This window comes from Apostichopus japonicus, chromosome 16 (genome assembly GCF_037975245.1).
Source record: "Apostichopus japonicus isolate 1M-3 chromosome 16, ASM3797524v1, whole genome shotgun sequence".
Lineage (NCBI taxonomy): Eukaryota > Metazoa > Echinodermata > Holothuroidea > Aspidochirotida > Stichopodidae > Apostichopus > Apostichopus japonicus.
In genome coordinates, this window is record NC_092576.1 from 35,400,558 (window position 1) to 35,414,929 (window position 14,372).

The 14,372-nt window shown below is 34.5% G+C and overlaps 1 protein-coding gene across 2 annotated transcripts in view; it reads left to right on the forward strand.

Annotated features, from left to right (window-relative positions):
* The first annotated feature begins 3,986 nt into the window (after positions 1-3,986).
* Positions 3,987-14,372, forward strand: part of LOC139982588 (uncharacterized) — a 56,751-nt gene continuing 46,365 nt past the window's right edge. The window contains exons 1-12 of one of the 2 annotated variants that reach the window (XM_071995505.1): positions 3,987-4,141; positions 6,512-6,628; positions 7,378-7,507; positions 7,735-7,806; positions 8,044-8,115; positions 9,318-9,389; positions 9,934-10,005; positions 10,941-11,012; positions 11,290-11,361; positions 12,306-12,377; positions 12,865-12,936; positions 13,991-14,062. In XM_071995505.1, the coding sequence (XP_071851606.1) occupies positions 6,523-6,628; positions 7,378-7,507; positions 7,735-7,806; positions 8,044-8,115; positions 9,318-9,389; positions 9,934-10,005; positions 10,941-11,012; positions 11,290-11,361; positions 12,306-12,377; positions 12,865-12,936; positions 13,991-14,062 (884 nt within the window). In that variant the 5' untranslated portion in view covers positions 3,987-4,141; positions 6,512-6,522. The remainder of the gene's footprint in view (positions 4,142-6,511; positions 6,629-7,377; positions 7,508-7,734; positions 7,807-8,043; positions 8,116-9,317; positions 9,390-9,933; positions 10,006-10,940; positions 11,013-11,289; positions 11,362-12,305; positions 12,378-12,864; positions 12,937-13,990; positions 14,063-14,372) is intronic. The other variant, XM_071995504.1, reaches the window with a different exon arrangement.

The window sequence follows — 14,372 nt, forward strand, 5'->3', positions numbered from 1 at the left end:
AAGGTCGTGACAAGGAGCTATTAGTTTGGCCAATGTTTAATGTCATAGTGCCACTTTGGATGGTGTGCGAGGGGGGGGGGGGGTCGATATACTGTGATATTTTGGTTTCATGTCTCCTTTTCAATCTGAATGTAAACAGTTCAATAAAAAAATACCAGTAAGATGACAACTTAAAACATGCAAACATCAGCTCACTTCAACTTAAGTCTTCCTCCAGTCTTCAGTTTCATAAATTAAGAAACGTTAAAAATGTAACATCTCCCTAAATAAGTACGATTTCTCTTAGCTGTTGGCGGCTTTGCTCATCACAAGCACAACTCTAGCCTAACATATATTTACCTTCATATGGCTTAGTATTACCTACAGTAGTAACATAGTTGCAGGTCACATACTTCTACATGAAACTTTGGAAGGTACTAGTATAGTTTATTCTCAAGTAGTTACTTTGCTACAAAGGACTTTGAGGGAGGAGGGGGTTGACAGAACCTAAGAAGTTCAGGATCACAGGGGAAGTTATAACAGACTTTTTGGAGAAATAAACCAAGTCAGAATATGGACATACACGCCAAATGAACATCGCCAAACAGATACACCCTCAGCCCTGGTTTCCACACATTGGGATTGTTAACCCATAAGGTGGCTCTACATAAGAAAGGAGAAGGCCTTACTGTTCTAGAAAGGAAGTTGCAATCCACTAGAAGAATCGATGTATTGTATATATCAACAGTTTTATTATTCCATGATACTTTGTCTCATTTAGATTGTAAGGAAAGAATTACAACAAAGGGTCTTTTTCTTGAACTTTCAAATTCGTTTCATACTGTCTTGCCAAATCAATTAACGAAGGATCTTTTAGGATTTATCAAAGAAACATGGCTTATTCATTTGTTGGCACAATTTCCATCAGGATGGTCTAGACAAGTTAAGTTGGATGAAGGGTTATCGGCAATATCGGAAACAAAGGTCGGTGTGCCTTAGGGTAGGGGGGGGGCATTATCTGCTATATTATTTAGTATATATATTTATAAAATTAGCTTAAATTGACACATTTCTGTCACAAAATATGCCGATGATACTGCTGTCTCATGCAAAATTCCTAAGAGCTATGTTGAAACTGACCAATGAAATGATCAATGTTCGGTAAATGACATAGTTCCAAAATGTGACCACAAGACTTTATTATGTAACCCTTAAATATAAAGGAAATTTGTTTGGGAAAAAACCCATAAAACATGAAGGTCTCATTCCATCAAGATCGCAACGTATTATTATTGAGGGATATGGGGTGGCTAGAACCTAACAAGAAACTGAGTACTGGGAGTATACAGCGACGACAGTTTGACCAATACGCCACCCTTTCAACAGCCGGCTCTCCTAGCCCTCCCTACCTGAACATCTCTCCATCCGAAACCATCCATATCAGCAAATAAATACATACTAAAACGTTTATATTTGCCTATTACTCATACAAACTCCTTGTCTACTTTATTCATTGCATCAAATTGTGGGCGTTCTTTTTAAACCTGAATCAGACCATTACACGACAGCCGGCTGTCCTTGCCATCTATACCACCTTCTCTCATCATATCCGACCCCATCCTTATCACTCAAGAAAAAATACTAGAACACGTATGTTGATACCTGCGTATAACCTATGCATATTCCTTGTCTATTTTGAAATTTCGTCACAACGCCAGAACGGGGTCGAAGTGCTTGGGTTGTGTATTAGTGACGTCCAGAGGTCGTTCACTGACTTAAATGGAGTGTGACTACTCCTGAATTTGCAATTTCCCAAGATCAGGCCCCGAAAAATCCCAAGAACATTGTACTGTATGGATATCTATGAATATTTAGCGACATCTAGGGATAAAAATCCTTAGATCTTCCCTAAACTGGAGGCATATAGAGAATCGAAGCCTTCATTGTGTAATGAACTTCAAACTGTTCGCCTTTCGAAATAAAAAGAATACGGGGCATTGCACAATAAACAGATACAAATTATTAATGCTAGTCTCATTTCAATATTTTCGAATTTGTAAAGCAAACATCGGATATCATATCGCATCAGTGAGCATAAAAATGGCGTTCCAGGATATAAACAAAAACCTCCAATCTGTTTATGTGTGTAGTGTTTGATTTCGGAAATATCTGGGTATTTTTCATTTCCTTCAACGAAATTTTACAGGCGCCGTAGTAAAAGGTTTCAATATTTCAACACAAATAAATTAACTTCTTACTTCCTTCTAATCGTGCAATTTTGACCGGTTTGTCAGAGGTTGAAGGAGCTTTCTCTATATTGGTTGTCCATAGATTTTGTGCAACATTATGGGTATGTTTTGAAGTGAATTTACTCACGAGAAATGTGAAATTCTGAACAAATAATGCGCTGAAAACCTTGAAAGTGGGGCTGGCGAATATTGTGAACCGCGACGTAGAATCACATACAAAAAGCAATGATCCACAGGAGATTCGATGAGGTCGAACATGATGTGTGACTGGTGACAATCTTCAAAAAGGTTATGGATGGGGAAATCGAGAACTATTGGGGAAAAAACTTGGTTCCCAGTCAAAAGTGTACATCTGGTTGGTCATTATTAAGCCCGAGAGGTGTCATTTCCGGTGATCTGGGCGGGGGGGGGGGGAGGGATTTCAAAATCAGAAATCAGCTTGTTCTCTTCCGTGTCAATATATATATATATATATATATATATATATATATATATATATATATAGATATATATATATATATATATATATAGATATATATATATATATATATATATATATATATACATATATATATATATATATATATATATATATACATATATATATATATATATATATATATATATATATATATATATATATATATATATACATATATATATATATATATATGTATATATATATATATATATATATGTGTGTGTGTGTGTGTGTGAATGTATGTATTAGCAATTGAGTATTACTTAACATTTAAATATCTCCAAAAGAAGCTGTACATAACAAATTAATGAAATTTTTCCTTGCTGATCTACCTTTACTAGTCTACAATTCCTAGTCTCTCTTTCGACTTTACAAAAAAAAAACATGTTTCCATTGATGGTCGCTATTTACAATCAGAGAACATCTGAACACACACCCGTATGTTTTTCATTACAGAAACTATATATTGTTCTGTCCTTCACTTTTCTTTTCTTGTATTTTATTTAATAATTTTAAAGTTGAAGCTCACAGTTGATGTATGCAAACGAAATATCTTCATGGAATACTGTGAAAGAACGTAACTAATTTGATTTCCATATCATGAGAGCGATGTGGTGAGGTAGTTAACGCAGTGGACATGTGCTATAAGGTTTGCAGATTCGATTGCTTATCAGATCATTATTGTTGTGTCCTTGGGCAAGGCACTTTATCTCTATTGCCCATCTTCACCCAAGTGTATAAATGGCTGACTTACTAGATAACGTGAAAATACAGTTGTGTGCGCTGGTTTGTGACTGCATCCCTATGGGAAGTTCCTCAGGGACGTAGATGTGGTGTACTGTAGTACCGGAAGAGATTGTTCGAATTATCACACTTTGACAAGTGGGTGTGACAAGTTACCAATGACCAGTGGTTAATCAAAAGAGTAAATCTTCAGCTTTAACCCTGTTTTGTTTTTCTAGTCATGTGACCATAAATAGCTACGGTTGTCGAGAGGATGGTCATGTCGTATGGGCATGCGCATCTGACACGGTAGATGACTTAGACATGAACATATTCAAATTTTGTGCTATGACTGAAAGCAAAGTAAATCGTTTTTATTTGACGTATCGTGTTAAAATCCCACTGATTCTACAAGTGATGTAAATGTGTGGCTTAGAGACATTTCCTTGTTATTCTATATGCTAGTTATTCATATGTTTCCTACAAACATGGTATACATTGTAGGCTGAATGTAATCGAAACGTTTCCTGTTTTGAAATGGCAACATGTATAATGCACTTCCTTGTATGCTCATGATATTACAACATAAATCACTTTTATACAAAGTGTAAATTCAAGTGTATTCCTATCTCAACAATTTCTTGTTCGATCGACTTATAAAGTCGAAGGAAGCAGCAATTGCTCTATTTATTGACAACAGCAATAAACGGTACGTGATTTACAGTTACTTTTGTTGCTTTATTTGGCTTTAGTGTCAATTATATGACACGAAATATGAACAGCATGAAGAAACCAATTCGAGGTTAATCATTTTTACGTAAATTAAAGCGATAGTTGCATGTCAGTACTGTAAAGTGGTACGTTGGCATTATCAAGCAGACGTATTGAAGGCCTAGATGCTTTGAAGCATGTGTATAATACTCGTGGCAGGTATAACCTTACCAACTAGATAAACTTCAGAGCATCGTCGCATTAATAATCTTACAGAACGCTTAAACTTTCGTAAAATCCAATAGTTTATGGAGAAAACTGGTACTTTAACCAGCTCTGGAGCTGTACAAACAATCGTGTGACCGTATTTCTTCAGAGTCAATTTTTTGAATTTTTCTCCTTCACTATCTTCCAGCTCATACTGTGTAAAATGTACTTACTACATGATATACACAGATAAATATTTATATATATATATATATATATATATATATATATATATTATATTATATTATATACATATTATTAAGATTAACCTTACACATTGTGTTAGTCTTGGTATATCGTAGTCAAGAAAAACGCAACGTGACCGTAAATAATGTTTCTATTAGGTATTACGCTTTTCAATAAATTCACCACTTAGATATCACTTAATCTATTCAAAACTCACTCAGTGATCATGACGACGTCGGCTTATTTTTATAAGCCTAAATCTTATCTTTAATCTATCGTTAATCTATTTTATAAATTCTTAAATCTAAACCAACATTTTAACTTGAATTATACTACAATATGGCGTTCAAAATAAAAACCTTCCTTGGCATTTCACTGTAGACATTGTCATTTAAGGCCGTACAAGTTTCCGCATGGTTGAGTTTTGTGTTAAATCTGAGGGAATGAAGTAATTGTCTCTTCATTAGACTATGCAGTCCAGTCACTCTAATCGATGAACTTCTGCAGTCGTTTCAAGAGTCATTTCTAAAAAAAAAAGGGAAGTCTCAGAACAATAAAGAATGGACTGATAGCAGTATTTTTAACATTCTATTATCATATCTTACTATACTCAATATTGTGCTTAAAGTCATCGTCTACTAATGACGTCATTTGTTTGTGAAAATTTCGTCGCTCGACGATAAATCTCTCATATTATTGCACTCATAAAAATATCTGCCTTCCTCTTCTAGACAGAGTTTATTGTTGAAACTTATTTGCATTCGCTAATATTCGATACTATTCGCCCATACCAGAGTAAACCTTAAAGTTACATTTCATCATAAAGAAAATTTACTTAAAATAATAACAGATTAAATTGAAAGTTCCACATTTTTTGTAAGGTTGTAGGTACTCGTTTGATAATCAATGCAACCGGGTGATACAACGTTAAAGTCTCAATGTGTGTGTGCTGATGAATTTCGGGAAAAAAAATCCCGAAGCAGATTCAATGTTTCTTATTCTAACTTCACTCTGACTAAGTGGGCTTAATGGAGAATAGATGTCGCAATCGAAGGGAAGAAGTTTAGTTTCTGTTACTCTTATGGGGCGAACGATTTACCGTTAAATCACTGCGACATCCCATAGTAGCATGTTCATAACACTCATGTAACCTACCTATACTCGTATCATCGAATTTTTGTACCCACTATCACGGAGGAAACGTCTGTACACCTGTTTAGTCCTTATAATGGAAGGAAATGAAACAATTTCGCATCGATAAAACTGAAAGAAAGATACTTTTAAAATATACACCTCACACAGGCTAGCACACAGGCATTACGGTCGTAAACACAACGGCGAGATTTGATTGGCGCGTGATCTGTTGGCAGAGCTTGCAAAGTTTGATTAAAGTTTGTAGAATGTACGGACTCGTTTAAAAATCTGGCGAATTTTATTTAAAATGTTTAACGCAAGATAAATCAATAAAAATAAGATTATTAATATGAAAATTGCATAGAACGGTGTTACTTTCACTGAGCTTTTAGAGCAGTAAGCCTGGAAGGTCGAAGTAAAATTTGGCAAACACACATTGAGACTTAAGTACTTGTTTGATAACCAATTTCACAGGGGTGACACATGGTTTAGTTCTAGTTTGATAACCAATGCAACTGTATGACATCAGAACCATAAGGAATCAGTCACTGCTTGCTCATTAGGTTAATTTGTTGTAAAAACAAATATCCAGAAAAATGTCTTATATTTCATTGAACTGTAACTGCATTTTGGGCTTTATTCGTTTGGTTTGGTACATTGGTCATAAATAGACAACTCGAATTTGCTGTTCTTCCAATACATTGATTTTAAAGCGACTGCTGTGGTTTATATGACATGCGGTATATACAGGTGTTTTTCTTCACTTTTACAACACTGACAGAAAATATTAACATGCTGTTTTGGTTGCTGGTGATAGTTTGTTTTATCTCAAACGGAACCCAGGCGGTCACAAACAGTGACCTGAATTCCTTCTACGATGGTTCAAAGAATGAAACACGTAAGTGAGCCATTCTTCAATATAATGCGAAGTACTTAGTCGAGATATTATTACAATGTAGTTATTAATACATGCCTATATTTGTAGTTCTAGGAATAAGCACAATTGAAAGGAAATCATTGTACCTGTTTCTTAGTCATCCAGATTGAATGACATAGAAATAATGGAACGTAAAATCGACCAATTGAATGAAATCATGGAATGGTTTTAGTTTCACAAGCATTTTGAATATGTGTAATTCACCTGGAATAGAACAATTTGAACCCCACCCCCCCCCCCCCCCAAAAAAAAACAAAAAAAAAACAGCTGCGACGATTTTGTTTGATTGGGTTAGCATAGCATAACGATAACGATAGTATACAAGAACTTATGCTTCTCGTCCTTTTCGCTAAGATCATATGTATCATTAGTTCTGCTACCTTTTTAGAAGAATCGTGATGTTCACCTAACTACGATGACACTACCACATTCTCTATGCAAGGGGTCTGGGGTTGAGAATGGATCAGTAGTTAAGTTGTTTGGCTGTTTGGATTTCGTGCCTATAGGTTCCTATTTGGGTGACTTTTCTTAAAAGTTACTTGATGCTTGTCATATCATTATGACGGTGGTTTAGTGGTTTAGATAAGGCTTGGTGTGTTCAAGAAATTGAATTCTAAGTCAGAGATACAAAAGTGATTGATGATACATTTTAAAGACATTGTGTAATGTGAAATAGCTTGTAAATTGCTGTAATTTTGATTCTTTACCAGGTCCCCCAGCTTGTGGTGCTAACCATGCGTGTGACTGTCATCAAACGAAGAAGGCATATTACTTAGTCGACTGTTCCAAACATACTTTGCAAGTAGTACCACGTGATGTACCTATCAACGTAACACAATTGTAAGTTCAGCATGGAACTTGAACTACCCCATGGATCATACAAGAAAAAATCGACACTTTTCTATGTGAAACATTTTATATCTCTATATCCCCCCCCCCCCCAAAAAAAACAGTTCAAACGCAAATATCGGTCGTCTTCCGTATGAACGAAACGTATGCATTTTTGTGTGAAGCGTCACGTGAATTTGTACTTCTAAAATGACTAAATTTATCCTTTTTGTTCATAGAGATCTATCAAGAAACCTTCTTTCTGAGATTCTGCCGGACCTACTCCAGTCAACAGTTAACCTGACTTCCTTGTAGGCACTTTTTTCACTTCTAAAGTAAATTACGGTGTCATGATACTTACTAATTCAAGGTTCATTCTTTGCGAGTCCGTACTTTGTTTGTATTGTCGCTGAGAGATTTATTACAGGATAAGTTCAGGTGTGAAATTAAACTTGATATATTGTAATCTGAAGCAGTACTGGTAAGCATTTCCCTTCATAAATGTAATTCGTGTTGTTTGATTAGTATTATTTTGGTTGCATCAACAGCAAAATCAACAACAATGTCATGCTAGCTATCCCGGACACGATGTTTGCGATGACTTACAACCTGAAGGAAGTGTAAGTTGTATAAAACTCTTATTGATCCATTCTAACAAAGACAACTGTAAATTGAAAGTCTGTGTAAGATTTAGAGAAATTTATGAGACAAATATTTATCGTAAACACGAATTGGAAAATACTTAATCGAACAAAAGATTGTATCATTTATCTTTGTGTAAAAGTAAGAGAGCCTGACGTTTCGATCCTAGCTGGATCTATTCTACGCATTCGCTTACACAGGCTCTTTAGTAAATAAGCTGTTTGATAACAGTTTTGTTTTATTTGATTTACTTATTTATTAATTTTAATATTAATTTATTTTCATTCGAGACAAAAGAGAATATTAGCCAGACAACTGAAATAAATAAATGGCCTAAAGATAAGTTACGTTCAAAGTAGTGTACTGTGTCAGGTTATCACGTGTTGGCAAATGTGGCAAATTATTTAACTAATATAATCTTTACCCAAAAGGAAATTGTAACGAGTCACTCGGAAGTTTTAATGAATATTCATGTCGTTTAGATGTGTCATAGATATCATCCAAACGTCGTTAATAGGCTGGAAAATGAAGATGAAATCCGTAATTAGTTTAGTTTTAGTTAAAGTTCTAATTCTAAAAGAGGTGTTTGACCCATTTCGTTTATTTACTTACGGTAGTGGTAATGTCAGGATATGGGGCGATCTAGCTTCTCTTAGTTTGTATATAAAGATTTATCTATGGACTAAACATTTGTTTTCTGAATTGTAGAATACAATTGACTATTCTAACACAGTCATTGAAAAGACATATGATACACCTATAAATGTTCTTTTTAGTGGTGTCTTGTCTACAGAGAAAACAATAACCTAAAATCTTCCAAATATGAGTTGTAATATTAACGATTATTAACATGTTTTTTTTTTTTTGGGGGGGGTATATGGGAGCTACTCCATTTACATTATATAACCGACTGATAAATGGTTTTAAATCGTCAATAATTTTCCATTAAACCATTGACGAAATGGGCATTGAGGTGGAGGAGATGGAACATAGTTTTGAGGGCAGTAATTCATTTGAGGAATGGGTTACAACACCCAGAGTATAAAGAAATAATATATCTACAATTCGTTTCCGTTTTATACCAACGTGAATTTGGAACGTTTTATTTACTTTATCAATTTGAAGACCAACAGTTTGAATCAAAGTAATACTAATTTGTTGCTATTCTATAATTTTTCAGAGATTTTTCAGGCAACCATTTGATGGAAATTCCAATAGGATTATTTTCTTCGGCGAATAATATTGAAAGTATGTAAGTATCTGGAATTGGGAAAGGGGGAGGGCGGGCGAAAGGAGGGAGGGAAAGGTAGACTTTTTTGTTCATTTTGAACTATTGAAGATGGACAAATAAAGAAATAATAACACTTAAAACATAACTCGCAATTTCTCATTGAAACATATATCAAACTGAGTTTGGCAAACGGAGCCTGTTATAAAATCAATATGTTTTTGTTTTATTATATTATATTGTTCACATTCTTTCTCATGTGGCAGTAGCAATTTAATTTGAGACGAATATATACTCCTTGAATGATACAACTAGTAAGTATTGCATTATAAAAATGGTAAGTACTACCAACTAGAATCGATATGTTGTCCACTCTTGTAAGTTTGATATGTCTGAACTTCTTCTTCATTGGTTTCTTTCATTATCATTACATACAAAGGTTAGAAGAAATGGGCTAATAACGTTGACCTGGTTAACATTTTCAGCCTAAAGTCGAATAAGATCCCAACTGATATCAGAAGAAATATCAATGACATAAAAAAAATCTTATTTTTCTCCCTTTTTCCAGAGACTTTTCCGAAAACAGAATTTCAAAGATTCCCTGTGATTTACTTGTGAACAGGCCAAACCTACAACGATTGTAAGTCCATTCATTCATAATGAGGCATCGTAATTATTATACTAAATAATTAGTAAATTACGTGTTTGGCTTATCTCAAGTTTACAGGCAGATAAAGCACATATCATATGGAGGTAAGTTAGCTCCATCAAATGTTATATCGTAACCAGTACTAGTCCCCGTAGCTGTTGAATAATTAAACGCTTCCATCGTCATATCATTAATGCAAAGTCTTAGCTACTGGGTAAACTGGGCGTATAACGTTTGGCAAGTGGCAGCTCCAATCTGCGGACGGCACGTTCCTGATTAAGAGGGGTTTTTTTTCCCACTTCAATGCGACAAAGTCTTGCTCCTAACATGGCGTCACCGCTCATACCTTGTGTTTCAATGCCTGGGTACCCATCCATATGTGTTTTCGATCACAGTGTTGATTAAGGCTTATCACACTGTCCCACAATTTCCATCACAACATTAACCACTAATATAAATATATTGGAATACTGCCAGTCGTGTCCATGAAACGTTTTATTGTTGTTTTATTGTTGCTGAAAAGTTAACAAATATGGGACAAATTGATACATCATATCCAGCAGCAAGTATATGGCGCCGTTCCTTTTTAATTAAGTACGTCAAAGGACACAGGTCAAGGACAAAGAACACAATCTCCACGAATTTGATATGCTGTACAAATATGACGCCCGTGGTCTTTACAACAAATTCATTAAAGCATTTCTAAAAGGAAGGTATAACTAATCGTGTCTAAAGAGCAATCGACGTAATGTTGTATGTTATCATGTTGATATAAATTAATGCTTTGCTATCGTCATCATATCGGTGCTGGTTCCATTGGAAGCCCGCAATGACACAAAAGAACACATCATTCTGATATAAATATTGGTTTCATTATCTAAAACAGAACGAACTTTTCTTTTTATTTCTTTGTTAATACTTTTTAGCGATATCTCTCATAATAAAATCGGACATCTTTGGAGTCAGATGTTTAATGGAACACCGAAATTGAATGTTCTGTGAGTGTTAATATTTACTACATATTTAAACTTCGTGTATTTATATAAAAGTAAACGAACAGTGAAAATGTTTTATGTGATTAACCTCTTGCAGTAGCAGGATACAATTTGGAGAAAAAAAAAATCAAACAAGTTTAATACGTACTTTTACGCTACTTTTAACTATCACAATGCTTGCCTTTTTCTTTTAGTTTGATGAAGAACAAACAGCCTTCGTACGTTTTGTTTACAATACAATACTTTACATTCTTTCGATCTACATGCTCGGTTCCTACAGAGACATGTCTTACAATCGAATTTCACAAATATCGCCAGGAATATTTTCAAAAACACCTCTGCTGGAACGTTTGTGAGTAAAACCTTTCTAGAACAAATCATATTTATTCGCCAAGTGCGCGGGAAGATGATATTAGGGAACCCTTCGTCGATATTCTGTCATATGTAGGGCTTACTCTTGAAACCAATTGGAGCATTTGGGATTGAGTTTGAAAGTAGTAACGCTGCAATATAAAAGCAAGACAAATTAGTTGAAAATCATGCCAGTTTCCTAGTCGGGTAATTGATTTCCACTTGTAAAGACCTCTTTATGTGTGTTTATTTATATAGTGATCTTTCATACAACTCTGCAGCCACGGTGATAATGACATTGACTATGGAACTTTATTCACATCATCATGGCTTTCTAGCCAGCCAATTCACATAGAGATTACAGTAACTACTGTAAATCTAAAGTTTTGTACCACAGTAAATACTGGATCGTGCTGACAAATCTGATAAACCGTTAACTGAGAATATTTATAATTCCAATAAATCCCAACAACTGGATTTGTTGGAATTACACGTATCCTCAGTTCTTACTGTAATCCTAATAGCACATGCTACCGAAATATAGCACGATCCAGTTTTTACTGTGGAACAAACTGTAAGATCTACAGTAGTAACTGTGTTCTATGTGTGTATCGGTGTTCTATAGCACATAGTTGGTGGACACCAGTGACCTCATAGTAACTGGTGGAGTTGATTTAGGAACACATTACCACGTACTAAAATATAAATATCAACATTTTTGCTAGCGCGTTTCATTTCTGAAAAGATAACTTATTAGATGCTCTCTATTTTATTTTAAATTGGTAGCAACCTATCAGCTGAAAAAGTAATTATTTATCAGAGTAAATGGAACATGTACGCAAAATATCTCCACACCTCTCGTTACAGTAGCTACTTTATGTGAACTTGACATTACTAATTACATGTGCAATCAGTAAATGTTTTTTTTTCAAAAAAAATCCTCAGATTTTTCTCCGGCAACAACTTAACAGAAATCTCACCGGATCTTTTCAACTACACCACGGCCTTAAAACGAGTGTAAAATACCTTATTTTACTTATCGAATGAATTACTGATACATTACTTTTAACTTAGCTTGTTGGAGTTTATTCATCCTTTGAATAATGAAGCAATCATTTAATATGAATGTTCCTGTGTACATTGTTATATCATGTTCTTACGTAAACATTAAAATCCCATGAGTGTTGACATAATGCAGCAAACTATTTACTTATTTTTTAGAAATAAAAGAAAATGCTGTCTCTTTCAAATGTATATGACTTAGTCCAATCACGTGTCACGTGATTATATATTTTTTCTTAGCACTAAGCCTACGACGAATATGCTATATAAACACAATGTTTAAAATATTTCATGTTATGAGACAACCACCAACTTCATCGTGCTGCATTTGATGATGAAATGTACATTGTTCAAGTTAATTTGATTAGCCTACAAAGTTTTGACTACAAACGCATGTTACATGATATACTAGTGTGTTTTCAAATGTTAACTTCATCTACAGAATGTTCAATTATAACTCCATTGCGGAGCTACCAGAAGATATGTTTGCGTCGACACCACTGGTGACAACCATGTTAGTATCGAATGTAAAACAGAGCACATTTTACGTCGTTCCTTATAGTAAGCACAGGAGAGAAACGTCGAATGACAAACATTTCCTTTTAAACTGCTTTAAGAAAATTGATGTCAGTCATGTATATCAATGTTAACATTATGTGTGTCTCATATAAACATTTGTTTTTTAAGTTTGATGGATTTCTATTTGATAAGAAATTACCAAATGCAATATATTAGTTATCGTTATCTCTTCCAACCTTCATAGACTATTTGAACTTAGAATTAGGCTTCGTTATAAAGTACTTACTCTGAATATTTCTTTGTTCACTTTTTTTGTATTTACAACCAAGATGTTTATGATTACCACTACGAAATATGTATCCAAAATACATTGAGATTGTGACTAAAATGATGAACAAATTTAAATCATTATCACTTGTTTAATAAACTTTATCTAACTGGGCTCTTCTGTAAACTATAATTATGTTTTCCCCCTCTGTACGATGTGGAGAATGTCTTTGTGTAAAGTTAAATTCTGTGAAGGCAGAGTTATATATGAATAGCAACCGGAGGAAGGTAATGTAGCGATATTTACTTTTCTCTGACAGAAAAGACCAAATACATCTTAATAACCATCCTAATTATATTTTCCAAAATTTACCGTTGTTTGAGTACCGAGCTATTTCAGTAAACATCTCGTTCTGGAGATTTCTTGGGCGGGGGAGGGGGGGGGATGGGGTTCCCATTCTTGAACTATAATTATGTTTTCCCCCTCTGTACGATGTGGAGAATGTCTTTGTGTAAAGTTAAATTCTGTGAAGGCAGAGTTATATATGAATAGCAACCGGAGGAAGGTAATGTAGCGATATTTACTTTTCTCTGACAGAAAAGACCAAATACATCTTAATAACCATCCTAATTATATTTTCCAAAATTTACCGTTGTTTGAGTACCGAGCTATTTCAGTAAACATCTCGTTCTGGAGATTTCTTGGGCGGGGGAGGGGGAGGGATGGGGTTCCCATTCTTGAACATATATAGTCAATCAATTCCATCTGTCTTCTATTTCAGTAATTTTGGTCAAAATAACCTTACCAAAATATCACAACACACTTTTCAGACACCACGAGACCTTTCCAAGTTGTAAGTTTTCGTAACAAATTATAATGACGAGTTTATTCTATCCTACATTTATTTCAAGGAATTTTGTAAAAATGATTTTCAAGGCTGGAATGCTTGACAGTTTATCAGACCATGGCAGTTTCAAACTTTCACAATGTTTTAACATGTGTTACTTTATCGCAGTATTGTATCAAGTACGTTTATCCAGGCAGAGTACTTTCGAGAACTTGAGAACCAGAGTACTTAGTCCATGTGTACCAGTATTATGTTTAGGATACGAGAACTGGGTACCAGAACCCGATTAAAGTACTTTAAAATAAGAGTACCGAGT